The 20,982-nt window shown below is 34.3% G+C and overlaps 1 protein-coding gene and 1 long non-coding RNA gene across 2 annotated transcripts in view; one reads left to right on the top strand and one right to left on the bottom strand.

The window, feature by feature from the left end:
- LOC126759503 (uncharacterized) overlaps nucleotides 1-5,768 on the bottom strand; it is a 230,524-nt gene extending 224,756 nt beyond the window's left edge. The window contains exon 1 of the long non-coding RNA XR_007667006.1: nucleotides 5,649-5,768. This is a non-coding gene — a long non-coding RNA (uncharacterized LOC126759503). The remainder of the gene's footprint in view (nucleotides 1-5,648) is intronic.
- LOC126759438 (putative mediator of RNA polymerase II transcription subunit 29) overlaps nucleotides 1-18,562 on the top strand; it is a 55,545-nt gene extending 36,983 nt beyond the window's left edge. The window contains exon 2 of the mRNA XM_050474245.1: nucleotides 13,222-18,562. Within this exon, the coding sequence (XP_050330202.1) occupies nucleotides 13,222-14,209 (988 nt within the window). The 3' untranslated portion in view covers nucleotides 14,210-18,562. The remainder of the gene's footprint in view (nucleotides 1-13,221) is intronic.
- Nucleotides 18,563-20,982: the final 2,420 nt, after the last annotated feature.

Below are 20,982 nucleotides of genomic sequence, written 5' to 3'. Positions count from 1 at the left end.
GAACCGTAAAATAAACAAAAGCAAAAACACTTTGCTACGCGCTCAGAGCAATAAGTAAACAAAAACAATAACAACGCCAGTAGCAACAGTAGATCATTAACAATTATGTATGTATGTATGTACGAAAATTTATGCCATACATGGATTGCATGTATACAACAACAACATTATCTGTTGGTTGTGTGTATTAAACGAACGCTTCTCATGAGCACGCTCTGTTGTGCTCCGCTAAACGAAAGGCGCTTTGACACTGCTCCACAACCCACTCTACAATGTGCGCTGCCACTGAGAGTGTGAGAGCGCTCACGTGCAAAATCAAGGCAAAGCACAAACGCAAAAAAAGCAAAATCACGCTCCAAACAACTGTTGGCGCGAGCAGGAGTGTGTGAGTGCGCAGAGATAATTTATTGGGAAAAGTGCAGGTAGGCAAGCGGTGTGCGAATTAGTGAAAACAATAAAATCAGCTAAAAAATCAAACACACAAATAATATGCATATGTACGTATACGAGTATGTGCATGTTTGTGTATAAGAAAAGTGGAAGTAAACATCAACTGACTCGACTTTGTTTTGAAAGCTGGCCATTTACATCTGATGCTATGTACATACTTACATACATATGTATGTGCTGATGGGCTGCACGACTGTTATTGCTAATCTGTTTTTGCCTTGTACATTTACATATAGTTTTTGGTGCACAGTTAACGGCTGTTATGTATGTGGGTTCTACACTGTGCAATAAATGATGAAAACATTTTGCAACAGGTTGAACGTTCGATTAGGCCGCCACTGATACAATAATACCATGGTCAAATAAATATGTGTTCGAATTTGATAGTATACAAGTGTGTGTGCGTATGCACTATATAAAATGGGTGGCTTACATTTTTGTGAAGCTGAGAGCGGAGTGAGTAAATGTTAGCTTGATTGTGTAGTTAACACTATGTTCTGTTATTATTTACAAGTATTACCCGCTTGCTTACCTTCGATGGGATATAGTGCTGTAATATTGAGAATTTATTTACTACATACATATGTATTTATTTGTGAAGGCAGAATTGAAATTTTAATTTATAAAAGAAACGACAGAAGGATAATAAGTGAGATGACTTGATTGGCAAATTTTGTTTGCCAAAGTGATGAAAATTAATAGAAATTAAATAAGAAAAAATATTGATCGGATAAAACGTATAGTATATGAAGATATTAATTTATTCCAATCCACGAAAAATATTTGAAATTAAATAAAAATATTCTTAGTAGTAATTCAATAACATTGAGTGTGTGTTTTCACTCTATTAGCAAAATAAACTTACCTTCTTATACATTTACATACATACATACATACATATGTATATGTATATTGTACATTCATGTACATTTTTCCTTATAAACTTTGTTTATTCGCCATAATTTCAATACAGCAATCAATATGCGCAATTAGTATTTTTCAAATAATTTATTTCACATATTACTTTACGCATTGTTTACGACAACTGGCAGCGAAATGAATGCCGTACACTCATACACTTGCAAGTCACTCAATGACAAGCGTGCACTTGCCACAATGCCACTGTCGTTTGACGCATCCCAACGGACTACAAATATTTTCATTAAGCATATTTAAAAATTTTACCTAATAAAATATTAAAAAAAAAATTTTAAATGAAAATATAAATAAATATTTAGCTTTTTAAAAATAATTTAAATTTTTTAAATTCATATTTTCATATTTTTCTACATTTTATTGCAACTAAACTGGTAATTTATAAAAACCTATCTCTGAGTAATTAATAAAAACCTATTTTCAAACGCAAAAATCGATTATCATTCAACTTTGGTGCGTTGGGCATAAATTTATGCGCTTAATCGCACAATCCCATACACTGCATGCTTAAATGTTTATTTAAAACCTCACATTTATTCGCTCTCTATGCCGCACGTTCAAAAAACGTTTACTCTTATTCTGTTAGTAGATTTATTTTTTTTTGTTGTAGTTGCAACTGGCAGTCGACAGGAAGGCTATCGAAATACATATCTACGAGTATGTTTTAGCCTAAATTTGATAAATACGTTGGATAACACGAGGGACGCTCGTATGTACATACATACATACATACATACATACATATGTAGTATACCGCAAAATTTCAAACAAAACTCAAAATTAATTTGAAATAATTAATTGGCGTACGCTATAATTCATAAAAATTTTCCCGATACCTGGAACTAGGCGCTCTACGAAATGCGCGATATTTCATTATATTACATGCATATGTTTGTATAAAGATACATATCTACATAGGGCAGAATTCTCAGTATTTAATTCTTCATATTAATATTAATGATAGCCAACTCGGGCTTGACTTTGAAGCAATTGAAAACAAGTTGCTCACACTAGCATTACATACATAGTATTTACACATGTATGTATGTCTGTATATACATAAATAGTACACGTTGTTAAAGCTAAACACCAATAAAAATGGCAACTTGCGAGCATTGAGAGGCTACAATAAACTATAGAGGGTTTCTTAACTGTTCCGTCTATTTGCTCGCGTGTGCTTATATTTAAACAAATACTCGTACATACAAGTATGTATATTTGTATATCCATATATTTCTTAAAATTGTATGAACTCGTGCCGTTGACGCGATTTGTAAAAGCGAATACGCACACATACATACATACATATGTACTTATTTACATACCAACAAATTTAAGATATTGTAGATAAAATAGAATAGCACACGTTTTCGTAAAAATTATTAAATTAAAGAATTTTATAATTACTGTGTTAAAAAATTATTGACCATACATACATACATACAATTATTTTAATAATTTCAATAGAATGTGAAAAATTTCGTTTGATATGCGACCTTTTTCGCGCACTTAAGAAAAAATACTAATTTCATTTTTATTGATATATGTATGTATGTATGTAATATATTTATATTTATGATTTCTGTAAAAGCTTTCAAATCGTATTTATCTAAATGGCTAATTTCTTTAGATAGTGTTTGTTGTGTTTTCAGTTTCTTAACTTAATAAGTATGTACATTAAATCACTTGCCAGATTTCACTAAAATTCCAAACTCTATGACTTTTATGCCACTGTCACATTTTTCTCACTGCCGCCTTGGCGATTTAGTGCATATTTTCACACTTGCTTACTTCATTTTCTCTTTGCTACTTTTTGAATTTATGTATGTACGTACATATGTACATATGTATTTTTGAGGTCATTTCTATGGCCGCTGCGCTTTCAGGCAAACATACCCTCTTGGTTATGCTTTAATGTCATGCAAAACATGACCAGTAATAAAAAAGCCTCAAATAGCAAACGCGTCAGATGTGTGTATGTATATGTACATATACATACGTATATGTATGTATGTACATACTTCTGGTATATGCTGGCGGGTGCCCTGAAAATTATGGCCTTTTTCCACGCTTGGGTATGCTCACATACTTACACATTTACATATGTATATGGTTGTATGGCGTCTTTGCCGTTTACTTTTGTTGTCTGTTTCTACTTAATCGAACTCTAACCACTAGGACGCTTGTGCTGTGTTTGGAAGCAGAAGTATAACATGAAAGTTATCTGCAAGCGCGTACCAACATGCACTTGCATACATACATACATATATATATGTACATATAAAGTGTGCATATGTTAACTTATATTTGCGCGTTTACATATCGTGGAATTTCGCAATTTACGAATGCTTCTTTACGTAAGCGCTGTTTAAACATACATATGTATGTATGTATGTACATATGGATATGTTTGTAAAGTTACAGTTAATATGCGTATTTATTAATTGTAGCACTCGTGGGCACACGTTCATGTGAGCTAAAACAATAACAATAAATAAAAAAAAAAATTAAAAGTTAATAAAATTAATTTTTTTGTTAATATTTTTCAAGAAGTTAAGTTTTCTTATAAGTGACAACTTTTTCTAAATAGTTTCTTATATAGATCAAATGCTAGTGCCGCCAATCGTATTATAACGCACCTGCTCTTAAACAAAAAGAAGCAAAAGTCAACTTTTCAGCCAACTGCATTAAGCCTTATTAATAAATACTTCGACTTAATAAATACACACACACTTTTATTTGTTATTTGTATGTATTAGTGAAACACATATACAATCATGTGCATTTGCTAGCAAATATGCGTAACCACAAGTGCGAGTAGTTAGCTACGCGTAAAACGATATTTAATGGCATTAACAGCAGCATAGCAAAACCAGTAAGAGCAACAGCAAACTTAATAAAAGAAAACACACGAATAACATCAGCTGGAAGCACTACCAAGCCACCAAGATAGTGAAACTTATTTGCGAGAGGAAAAATGTAAAATAAAATAAATATACTATAAAATTGACACACAGCCAACCAAAACAGCTGGCATTAACTGCGCCACCTACACTAGCATACACCACGGCGCAGAAAAGTGTTAAAAAGACAGTGCAAACGCGTAGTGAGAAGCGCAAATAACAGTTAGCTGGTATAAAACTCTATATACGCGTGCGAAGCTACATTAAAGTTAACTTGTATAAATGTGCGTGTGTGTGCATTTTGTGTAGAAGAGTGGCATGAAGCCCGGCAAATAGTCACTACAAGCAAACGGCGTGAGCGCTGCGGAATATGTTCAAGTTGCTGTTGAGGAAAAAACTTGCACGTTACGTATACGCCATGACGCACTCATATAAATGAACACACTTATAGGCATATACATACATACATACATAATATATGTAGATATACATATATATGTGTGTATAGCGCACATTAGCTAGCTTTCGTTTATTTGCTGGTGTGCAAACTTGCGTACTCACATCTGTAGATTTTATTTGGCACGTGTAAGAGTCACCATGGCCACTCGATCATTGGTTGCGTGCATAGCGTTCACTTGTACAAGCAAACATATACATACATACATATATGCACAGACGCGTGTGGCCATATGGAACTTGTATGGTAATCATTGCCGGTGCTTAACCAGTAGTTTATTTCGCTCAAGCGACATAAGATTGTGTATGTTGTTGTATTTGTATTAAGTTTCATACTTGTTGCCAAATTGTTGCTGTTATTGTGTTTGCTTTTTTAATTTAGTTGAATTAGTTGTGCGGAACACTGAAGTGTATGTATGTATGTAGTGAAGTTAATATCTACCAATAAACAAATGTCCACACATAAATTTGCATAAATTGCAATTTATCAATATAGATGCCTAAAAGGAAGATTTCGTGTGACGTTTTTAATACGATAAAAATTGCAAACAATTGTTCAGTTCAAAAAATCGTATTTCAAACGCGAAACTAATAATAAAATATCGAAAAATGTATCAGCTAATTAACTGAATGCAAATAATAGAGATAGCAAAACATTTAAGTAATTCTGCATTAAGATTTTTTTTCAATTATTTTCAATAAAATATAAAAAAAAACTGCTCAATCAATCAATTAATCAAGCATAAGAGACCTTAAATTTTAGCCTAGTATATTAATAATAGTTTGTCAAAAAAGTCTTGCGGTATTTTCGCTAGTTGGCGCTGAAAGCGCGTAGTTCTAGTTTTATTCGTCGCATCGGGTCATGCTATACCTTTTTGGAAAGCTCATTTCACGCGCTAACACGTATTTGATTGATTGTCGTTTCGTTTAAGTCGTTCGTGAGTTATAGCGTCGCAAACATGGAGCAAAATAAAGAGAAAATACGGCATATTTTACAGTACTACTACGATAAAGGCAAAAATGCATCTCAAACCGCCAATAAAATTTGTGCGGTTTATGGACCCGATACAGTTTCCATTTCCACCGCACAACGATGGTTTCAACGTTTTCGTTCTGGTGTAGAGGTCGTCGAAGATGCGCCACGCTCCGGAAGGCCTGTCGTCGAAAATTGCGATAAAATCGCTGAATTGGTCGAAAGAGACCGGCATAGTAGCAGCTGTAGCATCGGTCAAGAGCTGGGCATGAGTCATCAAAAATTCATTTCAATTTCAATAAAAAAAAATCAATAAAAATACTGCAAGACTTTTTTGACAACCCATTATATGTATATATACATATGTACATACATATATATATTTTTTTAAAAACGGCATTTTTCACAAGTAAATAAATGTGCGCTGTTCATTCACTCATATCTCTGTAATAGGTAGCAAAAATTAGGACACTTCCCTGCCACTGCTGCTGCAATGATACTACATAATCGTGTTGTTGCGATTTTTTAGTTCAAGGTTCATGCAATACTTTTCTTCTGCTTTTGTTCTTGATTATTTTTGATTCTCTGTTTTTTCGCTGTTAGCATTAGGCAGAACTCGTTTTCGCGTTTCTAATGCTTAGTTACTGCAAATACTACATACATATGTACATATATACTTTTTAGAACAAAAATTACAACATACATCCGTATTAGCCATTGTTGTCTGTAACTGCTGAACTACTAAATTTTGACGCTTTTGTTGCCATATTTGTTCACTATAGTATTAATACTCGTATTGTTGTCGCTGACCCTCCCCCCCAAGCTTCGCTGTGTATTATTTGTATGTATGTATGTATAGGTCTCTGCACCTACAAATATCGAAAATATGCTTCATATTACTATAACTTAAATTTGTTTTTGTTGCTTTTTCATTGGCGTGCGGTTGTTAACTCGGCTATAATCGCGTAAGCGGTGTCTACGCCAATTAAGAAGAAGAAGAAGAAATTTGTTTTTGGCATTCTCTACCTTTGCACGCACATCGAGAGCCTTTGATTACTAAGCTATTTGCTTAACGCCTCTCTTGGACCTCCTTTATTTTTGTTCTCCATTTGAGCGATAATAAGCAATAACGCTTAGCAGTGATGCAGTCCTCAAAGTCGCACACAAGCTGATTAATAAGTCAATCAAAATATTTATTCTTTGAAACACTTTGAAACTACCTTCATCTGCCGGTAATTTGGGTATTCTCATTTGAATTCGTTGCTCGTCACCCATTCGCCTTCGGACTACATATACACGCTCGAGTATGCACGAATGTGACCGTTACTTCGGTAGCAACCGGCACGCGTTGTTTCCTTTTTCAATACACTTCGCTTTCATTTCATTCACTTTCTTTTCCTCTTTTGCTTTTTGAAGGTTTCACTTGTTGTTGATATTGCCGACTTGTTGTCTTGTTGTTGGTTGTGCATTCTTTTCGAACTACTTTTTGCTTGGTATATTCTTGATTTTCGAGTTGACAGGCATGACAAGCATGCATATGTACTTATGTACTTACAAACATACTTATGTATTTATACATATATGTATATACTTAAAATGGTTCGTGTGTGAATTAATTTTCAATTTTCTACATTTATGTAGCCTTTGTAAAAGAATTACTATTTGGATTCTTGTTTTGCATTGTACTTGTACATAGTGTTAATTAGGCAAGTACACTGACAGGCGTTCGTTATAGACTTTCGATACTTTTGCAGCGAGCATATATATTATTACACATATTACTTTACTTATTTTTGAATTAAATTCACTTTAAAATTAATATCTATAGTATGATGGCTTAACCACTAGTGCTATATATATAAATTGTAATTATATTATTCTTTGTATAAAATAAATAATAATAATAATAATAATAATATCTATAGTATGTATCTTGATGGGACTTGCTTTCTTTGTTCGTATATAAAAAATATGTAATATTGATGTTCGCTGCCATATTTATCTTCATTTAAGTGTGTAGATTTTGAACTTTCATTTTTATTTGGCATTTCTCTAATACTTCTATGTGACACATACGCTTCATTATTTTACTTACTAATGAAGTTTACGCTTCTCGCTTATGTTTACTTGCGCGCTCTTTATTGTTGTCGTTTGGTTGTTGATTTTGTGGCCGCTGTGCTATGGGCTGTCTTTATTCAGTGTGCCACAAGTATTTATTGTATGAAAAGATTTGTACAACATTTGACGACATCAACAGAGCAACGTAGGCAACGTTGATGACACTTTCCACTCATATTGCAAACTTATGTACCTACAAGCATTCATACATAAGTAGTGCTCAATTCACTGCTTCTCGTATACTTACAGCGGTTTTATGCGCTATATACACTTCGTCGTATAGAACAAATTGTGAAAATTAGATGATTTTTTAGCGCATGGCAGCGACAGCTTGTAGTAATTAAATTTGTTTCCGAAATGCTAACTATCACTAGGTTTTCTGCTTAAAAAGCGTTTATTAACCCCAAAAAACCAGCAGAAGTAAGCTCAAGTTGATAGTGTAAAAAGCAAAGAGAGTAGCTAGTTTTTGCTAGGGAATTTTCTACTAACAAAATAGCTACTGTCATATGAAAAATCAGCTGTTAAACGCTTGTGTAAACAAGCGATATTTGACGTGTTTGCTTTGATTTTGTTCATCATAAAAGTTTTGAATTTTGATAATAATTAAACTGATTACTTTTCAAGTGTCAACACGATATGATTATTACAACAAATATTTTGTTTATTTCTCGCTAGTGTAGAATAATGCTAAAAATAGCACAAAGAGCGCAATAATACATTTACTGTTTCGTTATTGCGCTTTTGTGTCAATTTTCGCATTATTCTTCTTCTCCTGATAGCTAGCAGCTACTACTTACATAAGTACACGCTTAGCACTTGGCAGCATTCAATTGAAAAGTAAGTTTTAAATGGAGTTAAGCCTTTAAAAACGTAGCTGATTTATGTATATGCGAGAAAGCGTTTTGATTTATTGCCGTTCAGACAAACACATCTTCAAAACTAAAAAAGGATTAAATACTTTGCATGCTAACTTGGTTATTATAAACAGTTTATAATTTCGTAATTGCTATAGGAGTAGTTACTAGCCACATCGGTTATTCTCTCAATACTGGCAAATTTCAATGTCTTGCCTTTTTAAGTGTGAATATGTAGGCATGGATCTAATTAATTCTTACTGATTTACTTTGTGTTTATTGTCTGCAGTTTTGGTAGTGAATATTTTGTTATTTTATTTTGCTATGGCAGCAAACCAGAAACAACCAAAACCACAACCACAACCGCAAACATCAGAAACAAAACCACCTCACCGTTTATAATAAGCTTAATTATTATTGTGCTTTTGCACTCAACCCACTCGCACGCACGCACACACATATACCAAGGCGGCGACCTAATTTCTTTGCTCTGCACTTTGCTGTGCTTAAACACGCGCACCACCGCACTACACCGCCAAACTACCAACCGTCCAACCAAGCAAACTAGCAGCGAGGCAACGAGTGTACGTGTATTTCATCATTCGATGGCGGTGTCTAATTGTATGCCACAGAGTGTTTCAGACATAAATGGCGCTTTACAAGGGATTTCCTTATCACGATTCAGTCGTAAAAGCAAATTCGTACACACAAACCCGCAGCTTCTTTTCCGCTACTAATACTACATAAATCATACTACAAAAACATTTGAATTGATTTTTTTATATTTTTTAAACCCCAAATTCTTAATTTAAAGTAATTTTTAATTCCTATTACGAATAAAAAATAGTTAATTTAATTTAAAATAGAATAAAAGTAACTAAAATATAAATTAATTTAAAATTCGATAAACAACGAATAAAAAATAATTTATTTAATTTAAAGTAAAATAAAAATAAATAGATTTTTAATTTAATTTTTTTATTGTTTTTTTTTTTTTAATCTGACACTTGGAATTAATTTTTTTAAATAAAAATTTTAATCAAAAAAATATTATTTTCAAATGGATTTTTAATCCTAAATACCGTACTGAAAAAATACTAATCCCAAGCTTATAATTAGAAATTTTAGAAGAAATTGTTTTGGAATTTACATGTTATGTTTGAGTACCTCGCGTTCTACCCCTAACTTTTGAAAATAAATCTTACATTCATATACATATTTAATACAATATCAACACACAGGGTTTGTCCGGAAAGTAATAGGAGTGATTTTCTTCCGCCGCGACTGTACTTCGGAGCGTGCGCGCACCGACTTTATTCGGTAGAGGCTAACGCTAGAGCTAACTCTGACGCGTTTCGGTGGCACCAGACCTTTTTGGAGGGCCGGGAAGAGGTCGCTGATGAAGAACGTGCGACTTCGACAAACACCGGCATTGTGACGCGAGTTTTGAACTCAGACTGTCGACTAAGTATTCGTTTAATTGCCTAGATATTAAATTGATCAAAATCTGTGGTTCATGACATTGTGACGGAGCACTTGAACATGAGCAAAGTGTGGCGAACAGAAATTGCGGCGAGTGGAAATGTGTCAAGAAAATTTGAACATGTGTGAAAGTGACCCACAATTTTTGAATAACGTAGTCACAGGTGAAGAGTCATGGATCTTTGGGTATGAACCCGACTTTTTTTTGTTTCTTTGCCTGCTAAGGCCAATGAAAGGCAAGCATTTTGAGACGACAGTGCGGATCTAAGCAGCATGCACCTCGGCTCTCAAGGCTATTTCGGAGAATGCCTTCCGTGACGCCTTCAATGCTTGGAAGTCACGCTGGCAGCGAAAGTTTTTAGAGAATCGTAACGAAATTTTTAAATCGACTCAGTCCTATTACTTTCCGGACAAACCCTGTTTTCGTAATCTTGTTTATATTTATATTTTTAAGCTTTAATTAAATAAAATTTCATTTAGAAATCAGTAAAATTTTCCCTTTTATCAAAATGTTCATTGAATAAACAAATTTCCAACCCATATCTATGTTAGAGTGCGCTTCCCCATAACCTCGGATCGAGCATAAAAAGTGATGCGGGGTGCCCGCGTTTCTGGGATGCTAACCAAGCTACTTGTTATTTGTTGCTATGTACATATATTTCTATGTATGTGCGGTCGTAACTTTATGAATATATTTTGCAATAGGTACACAGCTACACAACTCTTTGCTCCATGCAACGTCTTAGCTAGAGTGCGCTCGATGCCAGGGCAGAGAAACAAAATATGCTCTAGCCTCCACTTAATATTTGTGCCACTACGTAAAAGCTGATATGCGTATTTGTGTGTGACTGAGATTATGTCAACATTGCTGTCCGTGCTATAGTTTGTGGCATAAAGCTGCTTGCTTGACTTCCCTATGTATTATCGTGGCGCTTCCGCTACGTGCGTTTATACGTTACGAATTTTTGCGCAAATGAGCACAGAAGTGAAGCGATTTAATACACAAAAATACTTATTAGCTGCGAGAAAGTGACTTCACGTGGTCTCAAAACGAATTATCGCACAGCGTTTGATGCGCCAGTGCTGATAGCAGACTTTAAGTATGCGTTCAATTTGCATAAGCGTTTTTATTCAGCTTAATAAGGATGAATAAGCGAACTGAACACAAAATCAAAAATATTTATTTATTATTTCATAATACAACTTCCTAAATGTGTAATTTATTTAAGTACAGATCTTCGATTTAAGCGCCAGCTCTAATTTTCACAGTAAGCGTGTCTTGCTTATGCATAATTCACCTTTAACCTCTTCTTCTTCGCGCTTAACTGCATTAGAAACACATTATGGCCGCAATAAAAAGCCATAAGTCTCTCTATCAGTAATGGCCTTTGCATAAAACGAATCGTAAATTCCATATAAATGCACCTGCGCCAACGGCAACCACTATGCACACCGGCGGTTATTTACAGCGCACTCTGCGCAGGCACCACTACTTTTATGGCCTCACAATCATATTAGCCGTACCGCACAACCATTACGTATGGCCGACGATAAGTGCTACTATGTTTCATTGTGCACCTACTGCTGCTTCAGTAGCACAAATCAAAACCAACTACTGACTATTGCTACCGCTCGTATGACTATTTAATAATCGTTGCGCTAAAAAGAGTATAACAATGTGCCCACATACATACGCATGGAAGTGTATAATTGTAAGCTTACTATACTTTTGTAGCCATCACACCTAACCTGTGTCTTAAGTACACGCGTAAACCATTGCAACGTCACGCCGATTTTTTATTGTTATTTATTTTCATCACTTCTTATGGCGCCCTTATCCTTTGAGTTTGCTCCTTCTAGGCACACAAGACACATGTTTGCTTCGCCACTCTTCATCGCTATAATGGCTTGCCAGTTGTTGTGTGTCTATTTACATTTTTCTCGTTACTCTTTTTATGCACAGCTTTTCACCGTCTACAACCTCTGTCATTGTTGCTCTCTGCGCAGAGAAGCCAGTCTCCGCTAGTAAACGCGCACTATGTTTGCTGACCCTGCGCTCGCGAAATTTACTTTTCTCATTATGTGTGACTCTGCCGTTCACCGCGTAATATTAATTGAGCTCAACATAAGTATTTTGGCGCTTTGCGAATTCCCCAAGCCGAACGTGAAGGAATCAGAGCGTTAGGGTTATATCATTTGGAGTTGCCAAAACTTAATGCACAGAAATTTTTCGAAAACATATGTGTGGACTCTCTAAAGCGCCCATCTGCTTTAGCACAAATTTACCGATACGCCTTCGTGCCAATCGGGGTGTGTTTGTGATGACAAGGGGCCAATGTTTGTGATGACAAGGGGTCGTACTATAACTCTCTCTCTTCCTTTCTGCCTGTCGGTTTCGTCGTAGAGAGTTTGATTTTTGTTCGTCGAGAGAGGACTTTACTTCTTCCGAAGTAGCACCTGTTGGCAAGAGTTATTCTGCGTTGGATTTCCAGGCTGGCATTGTTGGTGGTGTTGATACTGGTTCCAAGATAGACGAAATTATTTACGACTATCAACACAGACGTGAGAGCCAAGTCGCGAGTGTGACGACTGTTTGTTTGATGACAGGAGACATTTCCTCTTGCCCTCGTTCACCACCAGACTCATTTGCTTTGCTTCCTTATCCAGTCTAAGGAAAGCAGAACTAACGGCGCGGGTGTTAAGGCCGATGATATCAATATCATCGGCGTACGTCAGCAGCTGTACACTTTTAAAAAAGATGGTACCTGCTCGATTAAGTTCTGCAGCTCGAATTATTTTCTCCAGCAGCAGATTGAAGAAGAGAGTCGACTTGTCTGAAACTTCGTTTGGTATCAAAGGGCTCTGAGAGGTCCTTCCCGATCCTGACGAAGCTTTTGGTATTGCTCAACCAAATTCGGACATCGCAATCCAAATCCTAAATTACTATTACTATTACTAATTACTAAAAAAATAGGATTGTTGTGTTAAGCTATTTTATGTTATGTTATCACCATTACTTACAATGCATGTTTTCACCTTGTCGTTACAGATCTGATATCAAACCGGAGAGTGCACGCGATAATATTTTTAATCCATACAATAGCTGCGGCATTGACAACTCCAATCATCAGCCATCGAACAAATCCGTCTGCAATGAAGTCAGCAACTCTGCATCCAACAATTCTCTCAACCATCTACGTAGTCACGGCAGCACGGAGTGCAGCAACGGCTGTGAACAGGACTTCAACGGCGATGAAAATAATCTCAACTGCAACAACAGCAACAAACTACACTCGTGCACCAACGCTGACGTCAACAGCAGAAACATCTCCACCAACTCCACCGCCATCACCTCACACGCGACTGCCAACCATACTACCGCCAACAATGCCTCTTCCACCGCTTGCACGCACAGTACCACCTTCAACGGCACCACCAACACCGCCACTGTTCATTCGTCAACCCTTTGCACTTCTGCGGGCCACAGTACACACACACGAAAACGTCAACTCTGTAGCAGCAATCTCGACAATGATCTAGAAATACTCGACCGTGAACTGAGCGCAATCAATGCACCAATGCCACTCATTGACCCAGAGATCACACAAGGTGCTGAACAGCTCGAGAAAGCTATCTCGTCCCGGAAGCGTTTGCTCAGCGAGGACGAAAGCGATCGTTTAGTGCGCGAAGCACTCTCCCAATTCTACATACCGCAGCAGCGTCTCATTTCCGCCATCGAAGATTGTCCACTGGACGTGGTCAGCGTTGGAGGCGGCATGGGTGTCGGCGTGAGCATGGGTATGGGGCCAATGTCCCCGAGTAAACGTCAAAAGCTCGGTAATGGCGCTAACGAGCTCGAGCTCGAATTCGATCTGAATCAGAATCAAAAGGATTTTGAGGTAATTATGGACGCACTGCGTTTGGGCACGCCTAGTCCAACACCGAGTGTGGGCAGCGACTCATGTGGCCAGGCAGCGATGATGAGTGAATCGGCCAGTGTGTTCCATAATCTGGTTGTCACCTCATTGGAGACATGAAGGTATCAGTAAAGGCAGAAAACTTGCGAGTTGCGCAGGAATAGGGGACAAGAGAGAGATTTGAGATTAGGCGTTGAACGTAGCGTACAAAAACTAAACAGGTGTTAAAAATCGTACGCCGCACGCTGACAGTCTTTTCACACTGTGAATTTATGCGGGTTGAATGCAATTTATGCAAATAAAAAGCATTTTTTTCGAACGCATTGTTAAGTAAATTTAATATTTATGTTAGTTAAAGAACATTCTGAAATTTAAAATGACGTTAAAGTGGAGGCGGAAACCTACGTACATAATTTACATTACAAAAAATTTGGTCAAACACAAAATAAGTGTGAACACGCCACAATTTTGTTGTAACTAAAATAGGCAAAGTGAAAAGCCCATAATTTTAATTTATCTTAAGACATTTTTTACAAATATCATTAATATTTATGCAAGCAAAAGGCATAACAAAATGCAGATACAAGTGCATATAAACATATAATTATACAACATTTTATATGTACAGATGTACGTACATAAGTTAGGTATTAAAAAAAAAACTAAATCAAAGAAAATGTAGTCAAACAGCAGACAGCAGGCATACGTACTCATATATGTATGTATGTATGATTGTAGCGTAAGCGAGTCATGTGACAGTAACCATACTTATGTAGAGCTCACGAACGTAAAGTGACTTAAGCAGCTAGTGAAGAGCAGAAAGTGTCTGCATTTAACAACACTTTTTCCAAATTGCGCTTTGTAATTTAAAAACACAATCACAACAGCTTAACTGAATTCAGATTATGCTTTAACTGTCATAATTGCTCAGCTCACAAGTTAATTTTTGTTAGAGTAGACCTACAAAATTTGCCAAAATACTTTCAAAGCTTATATAACCGTTAAGTAGATTTCTGCAAAATGCAAAAAGATGTCAGTTTCCTAGTCGAAATGTAAACAAAGTAATTCTTTTATAAAAACGCGGTTTCACACGGCACACTGACTATGACATGACAAATCAACGTCGGTCTGTAAATGAAAAATCGAAAAAGAAAAACATTTACAACAGCAACTTTAAAAAGCAGAAGTGATCTTTCGCCGTCATTTGCCTCACGACCAATGTTATAGAATAACCGTTTTTCGTTTTTTGATATATGCGCCTTCTTTATCAAAAAATTTCCTTACGAAAACAAAATTAAAAAAAAAGTATTATAAACTAAAAAATGTTGCTAAATTTCCCTAAAGTACACATAAATATGTACTCTTATGTAAATTATTACATAACCTAGTTTTCGAGAGCACTGTATTTTTTCTTAAGTTTTATACAACTATTATGTTTTTTATTTTTTTCGTTATTCTCATAAACTAACTATATGCCATTATTATGCTTATGTTTTAATTCTATTTGTTTACCTTACCGTATTATGTTCTTTGACTGGCAGCAAATGTACAAGGCTTTAGCAAATTTCCAAATAAAATTCGCCGTCACTTCGTTCAACCAACTCGTTTCAAGACCCCAACTTGCACATCTGCATATCTTCGAAACATGCAAAGAAGTTTGATGGCAAAGCAAAAGAAATCAATAAATTTTAATTTCAAAAGTGCAATTACAATTTTTTTATAAAACAAATTTTAGAAATACAAATAAATGCAAATTATACACAAAAACACCGTTAAGCCTAGACTTGCAAATAGAAACAAATAAAAAATGTAAGCAATTGTGAGCTTTTACAAATTTTGTGTTAACATTGTTAATAGAGAAATGGCATGCATCGTTGTAATATTTTGAAGAAAAAAAAACAGATTTATAATAAAAAATTCCAGAAAAACGGTTTGAAGATTTGTTTATTTCAAATAATGGCTGTGATAGTATTATTAAGTTAGTATTAGTAAGCAAACAGGCAAAATAAAAGGCAAATCAAACAGAAAAAAGTAGTAAAGTGTAAAAAGGAAACAATTGTAAAAATAAAAACAGCACAACAAAAAATTTAAAGAAAAATAATAATTTAAGTAAATCTTTAGGTTTAATTTACAATTAAATATTGAAACTTATGAAAAATAAATACAAAAAGCAAAATACTTAATTTTTTAAGATAAACAGTACACAAAGTATTATAAGTAAAAACATAAAAAACAAAAAAACACGCAAAGGCAACCATGTGAACTCAAATAAAATGAAAAATACTTTTTTTTATTCATTTAGCTTGTTACACCTTTACAAAATTCTGCAAAACAAAAGAAATGATGGTTTCAGCTCTTTAACTCGTATAAAATTTTTAACTAAAACACTATTTGCAGTATAAAAACATTACTAAAAAGTACAGGGAAAGGTTGAAAAATGCACATGCAAAATTGTAAAACATTCGCAAACAATACTAAGTATTTATTTTTGTGTTGTTGGCTTAACTCTGAGCAACTCCTATGTATCTACAACGTGAAACGGTTTCTTTTGCGGTCCGCTTCATGACAGCATATAAACTAACATTTTAGTTGCAATTTATTAAACTTTTGTGTTCCCATTTTGTACGAAAATACAAAAATAAAATCACGTTTTTATAATTGTTTGCATATTTTTCTGAACTGAAAAATAAAACTTGTTCATTATTTTTTTCTTGTTTCTATTATCTTTAAGTTAAACTGCAATGCAAAATTAATGCATAAAAAACTAAAAAAAAAAATAAACTACACACTACATTAGTAAAAAGAAGTTTCTTAGCTGTTACTATCTAGTTATAGTTTTAATTTTCTTTTTTATTAAACATACATACATATATATGCATAAATGCTATTATTATCATTACAGTTATTGCATAAATAATTAACTTGTAATTACTTATAATGTAGAACAAATAAACTGCATAAAGTTTACTTTCATCATAAAGAGAAAATCTAAACAAATTTACAAAAACATACGCAACATAAAATTACAAAAAAATAAAAAACAATAAATAAAAGTATTGAAATATTTGTAAAAAAAATGTTATTTTTATTTATTTCCATTGCGGCATTGTTGCTCTCTAGAAAATTGCTTTACTTATCGTTGTTCTGGTAGCACACTGATTTTGGCGCGTATTTTGGCTAAGTTTATTTTGGCATTTGCTTTTGTGGCGTTTTCTAAATACTTGACTATATTTAGCAGTTTTAGCATGAACTTTCTTTGGCTTTCTTCTCTCGCTTTTTGTCGGGCTTTAAACTAAGCAGCTTTTTATCTCATTGCTTTTGAACTTTCAGCACTGCATGTTGCTTATTCTAAAGTGGGTACTTGATGCTACACAAATATGTATATGCACCTTAGCTAGTGTGTATTTTTCCATATTCACATTGCAGTTGTTTAGTGTTAGTTTTCTGCAATTTTAATTACACCAGCACTTTCGTTTTCGACTTGCTATACTACTTTCACGAATGGAATTGTCCTCCGGTTTAAAGTTGATTTGCCTTCGATAATATTCGACCAAATTAACGCCGCAAAATTTATTTCACGCATAGGATCTGAATCCATACCATACACGCTTATGATGCATACGAGTATAACCATTTTAACCGCAAGAACCAAAATTATGCCCCAAAGAGAGAGAATATCTCTTTTTTTTTTGAATTTCTTCTACAGATCTATTATGGAGCATGTCTATTACGATTTGTAGCTCAACTCCACATCAGCAGCAATTTTACAATTTGATATTATCGATAAGTACTCAACCTGTCAACAACTTGTACATTAAGTTGTTTAGTACAACTATTTTGTGCTACTTTCGTAGTTTCGAGCACGAGACATTAATCTAGCTACCTTTGAAATCCGAAATCTGATTCATAATTTTCGAAAACTCATTCGTTGCCATTCTGTAACTCGTTTCGAAACTGTATAACACATTTTGTTATAATTTCAGTATTTTTACAATATGATCAATGAGCTTAATTTCTGGTGTTGTAATGAACTTTCTCTCAGAGCTGCCGAACTGTTTCATATGTATTCCAGGTATGATTTACTGACAACTGCAATATCGGATTAATGGCACAACCAAACCGATCTAAGGAAAGGAAAATTTTAAAGGCGCCATGTTAATTTGAATGTCAACAACAACAAAACCTACAAGCACGTTTTTTCTCATTTTAAAGAAAATATTCGTACATTAGAACGGTTAAAAGAAAGAAAAAACTTAGCTACACATGTTTATAAGTATGTATTATAAGATGATTATCGTTGTATTTCAGTCAAAAATCAAGTCTACGCTTACGAGTATATAAACATTACTCTTAAATATTGACAGCTTACATTTATTGATGAAAATGTAGGGATATTATGGAATAATTTTTGCAATAACATGAAGTCCGATTTTCATAAAAATTGTGAAATCTAGTTAAAATTTAAAAAATGTTTACCAAGTCTGTTTTGATATTCTCAATCAAGAACTTTGTTCTCCGATTCTTTCTCTACATTGTATATACAATATATATATACTCGAACTAGTCCTTCAGTTTTTGACATAACGATCTGAAATTTTGCCCTCGCCCTTTTCTCCTTTCATTAGTCAGAACTACCGATAGCGAGCCACTATAACAAATAGCTGTCATACACACTGAACAATCCAAATAAAGTGCTTGTGTGGCTCGTATATCAGTTTGATTTCCTATAAGTTTCTTTCTTTTTATAACGTCAGACCCGAAAGCATAATACGTATGTATGTAACTGTAAAAGTTGGCGTAATCTGTAATTCTATCTATCTCAGTTTCATCAACGTCTAACGAAAATTAAATTATTACCAAGAAATTGTGTCAACATATTGCATAACATTATAAAAAAACTTTTGAAACTGTTATCGAAATCGATTATATTTCATAAGCAAATATCAACTAAGAAAAAATTTCGTGTTTTATGAGAAAATTATATTTTGAATCTTGAAGATCAAACGAAAAAAAAACCATATTTATTATATGTTTGTATGTATGCATGACATCAATTCCATATACCATATACAAAAAGAACATTTACAAATTTCCAATTTAATGTCAATTTTTTTTCTAATAAATATTTTAAGGTACTTTATAACGTATATATATTTAAGTATATGTACTATAGACTTGAGATTTGTAAATTTTTGCACAGTAAAACGTACTTAATATAGTTATACATATGTATTTCTTCAATAATATTATATATATACTTATAAATTGAAAAGTTTAAACAAGTTGAAAAAGGCAGTGCTTTTTATTACAAAAAATAATAATTGTTAAATTCAATATCATTTGCTTTAGTGTGATACAATAGTAAAAATTATTAACAAGGAATATCTAAAAGAGAGCATTAGAAATTATATTATACTTATATACATAAAGACTATACATAAGCATATTAATTTTATACAATTTATTAAAGTGTTTATGTGTAATTTTTACTAATCGTAAGTGTAATTAATAAATACATAAGCCATTATGTAGTTAAGCTAACATTTTACAAAAATAAATAGTACATAAAAGTTTTAGCAATCGAAAATAAAACGAACTAAGTCAAGACATGAGCATGTTTACAAGAAATTTAAGGTAAACAAATTAAAAACTAGCATTAATGGAACAAAAATTGTAGTTTTGAAAATAAAGAACAAATCAATTCCAATAACGTATTTCAAATCAAAGTCAGTTTATTCGTATATAGTATTACCTTTCCTAACTCGTGAATCTTCAATAAATGCGATCTCTCTTACTATGATACAGCTTAGAAACTTTGAAAACAATGAAAAGAAAACGGCGGAAAACCTATGACATGTATATAAATATGAATGACGAACCGAGTCGATTTAGCCATGACTGACTCTCCGTCCGTATATCCGTCTCTCTGTATATACTAGTCTCTCAGTTTTTGAGACAACGATCTGAAAATTTGCCCTCATACTTTTCTCCCCAAATAACTGCTAATTTGTCGGAACTGCCGACCACTATAGCATATGAACTGAACGATCGGAATAAAGCGTAGGAATGAAAGAGTATGTTGACGAGACATTCGGCACGGATATCAATATAAAGTTGTACTTGAGAAATATTTATAAAAAAGAGAATCGCAGAACCAAAAGGGAGTCGTCGAAGGGCTTCTACGGCAAATTAGAAAAGACAACCGAAGTAGCTAGGCTTAAGAAACTACTATCCAAGCACCCAACTACCCCTAAGCTAATACGCAAAAACTGTGGAGAAAAAAAAAATACGCAAAAACTAATGGTGGCAGTGAGGAATCACTGCTAAACCTAATCAACACGCATTTTTCAAGGTGTATGGACACTCCTAACCTCCAACTTGTAGGAAATAGCGTAGAGTACGACCCCTCCGAAATGATGACGAAGGGAAGAATGGATTGGGCATTCTACTGCTTTTAACTGTTTAAATTCCATGGTATGCGGTATTTTCCCCAGCCATGATGCCGAATGTATCAACAGTGCTGGTACCAACCTGATGACAATATATAAAGGATAATTTGAGGCTTAGTTACATGCTTATCCTTTGGTGAGAGGCGGGGGTCTTATTCATAGCAAAGGAGGGCAAAGGAGTCCAAAAGAATTTAGTATAGAATATAGGCCAATAGTCTAACCTCACACTCGAACACACTTGAAAAGATTTTAGATGCCTACATTAGAACAACATTCCATCGACTCCATACACGCTCACACTTTATGTGGGAGAGAACGTTTCAAATCATGCTAAAAAAGGGTAGGTGGCGCAGGGGCACGCGAAACTTTTTTTACATACAAATTAAACGATTGGATTCAATGCTTCTATGCAAATCTCTTTCATTTGACTGGATATCTATCGAA

Source organism: Bactrocera neohumeralis, chromosome 5, assembly GCF_024586455.1.
Source record: "Bactrocera neohumeralis isolate Rockhampton chromosome 5, APGP_CSIRO_Bneo_wtdbg2-racon-allhic-juicebox.fasta_v2, whole genome shotgun sequence".
Lineage (NCBI taxonomy): Eukaryota > Metazoa > Arthropoda > Insecta > Diptera > Tephritidae > Bactrocera > Bactrocera neohumeralis.
The sequence above is the reverse complement of the archived record's forward strand: the minus strand, read 5'-3'. Positions and strand labels throughout refer to the sequence as shown.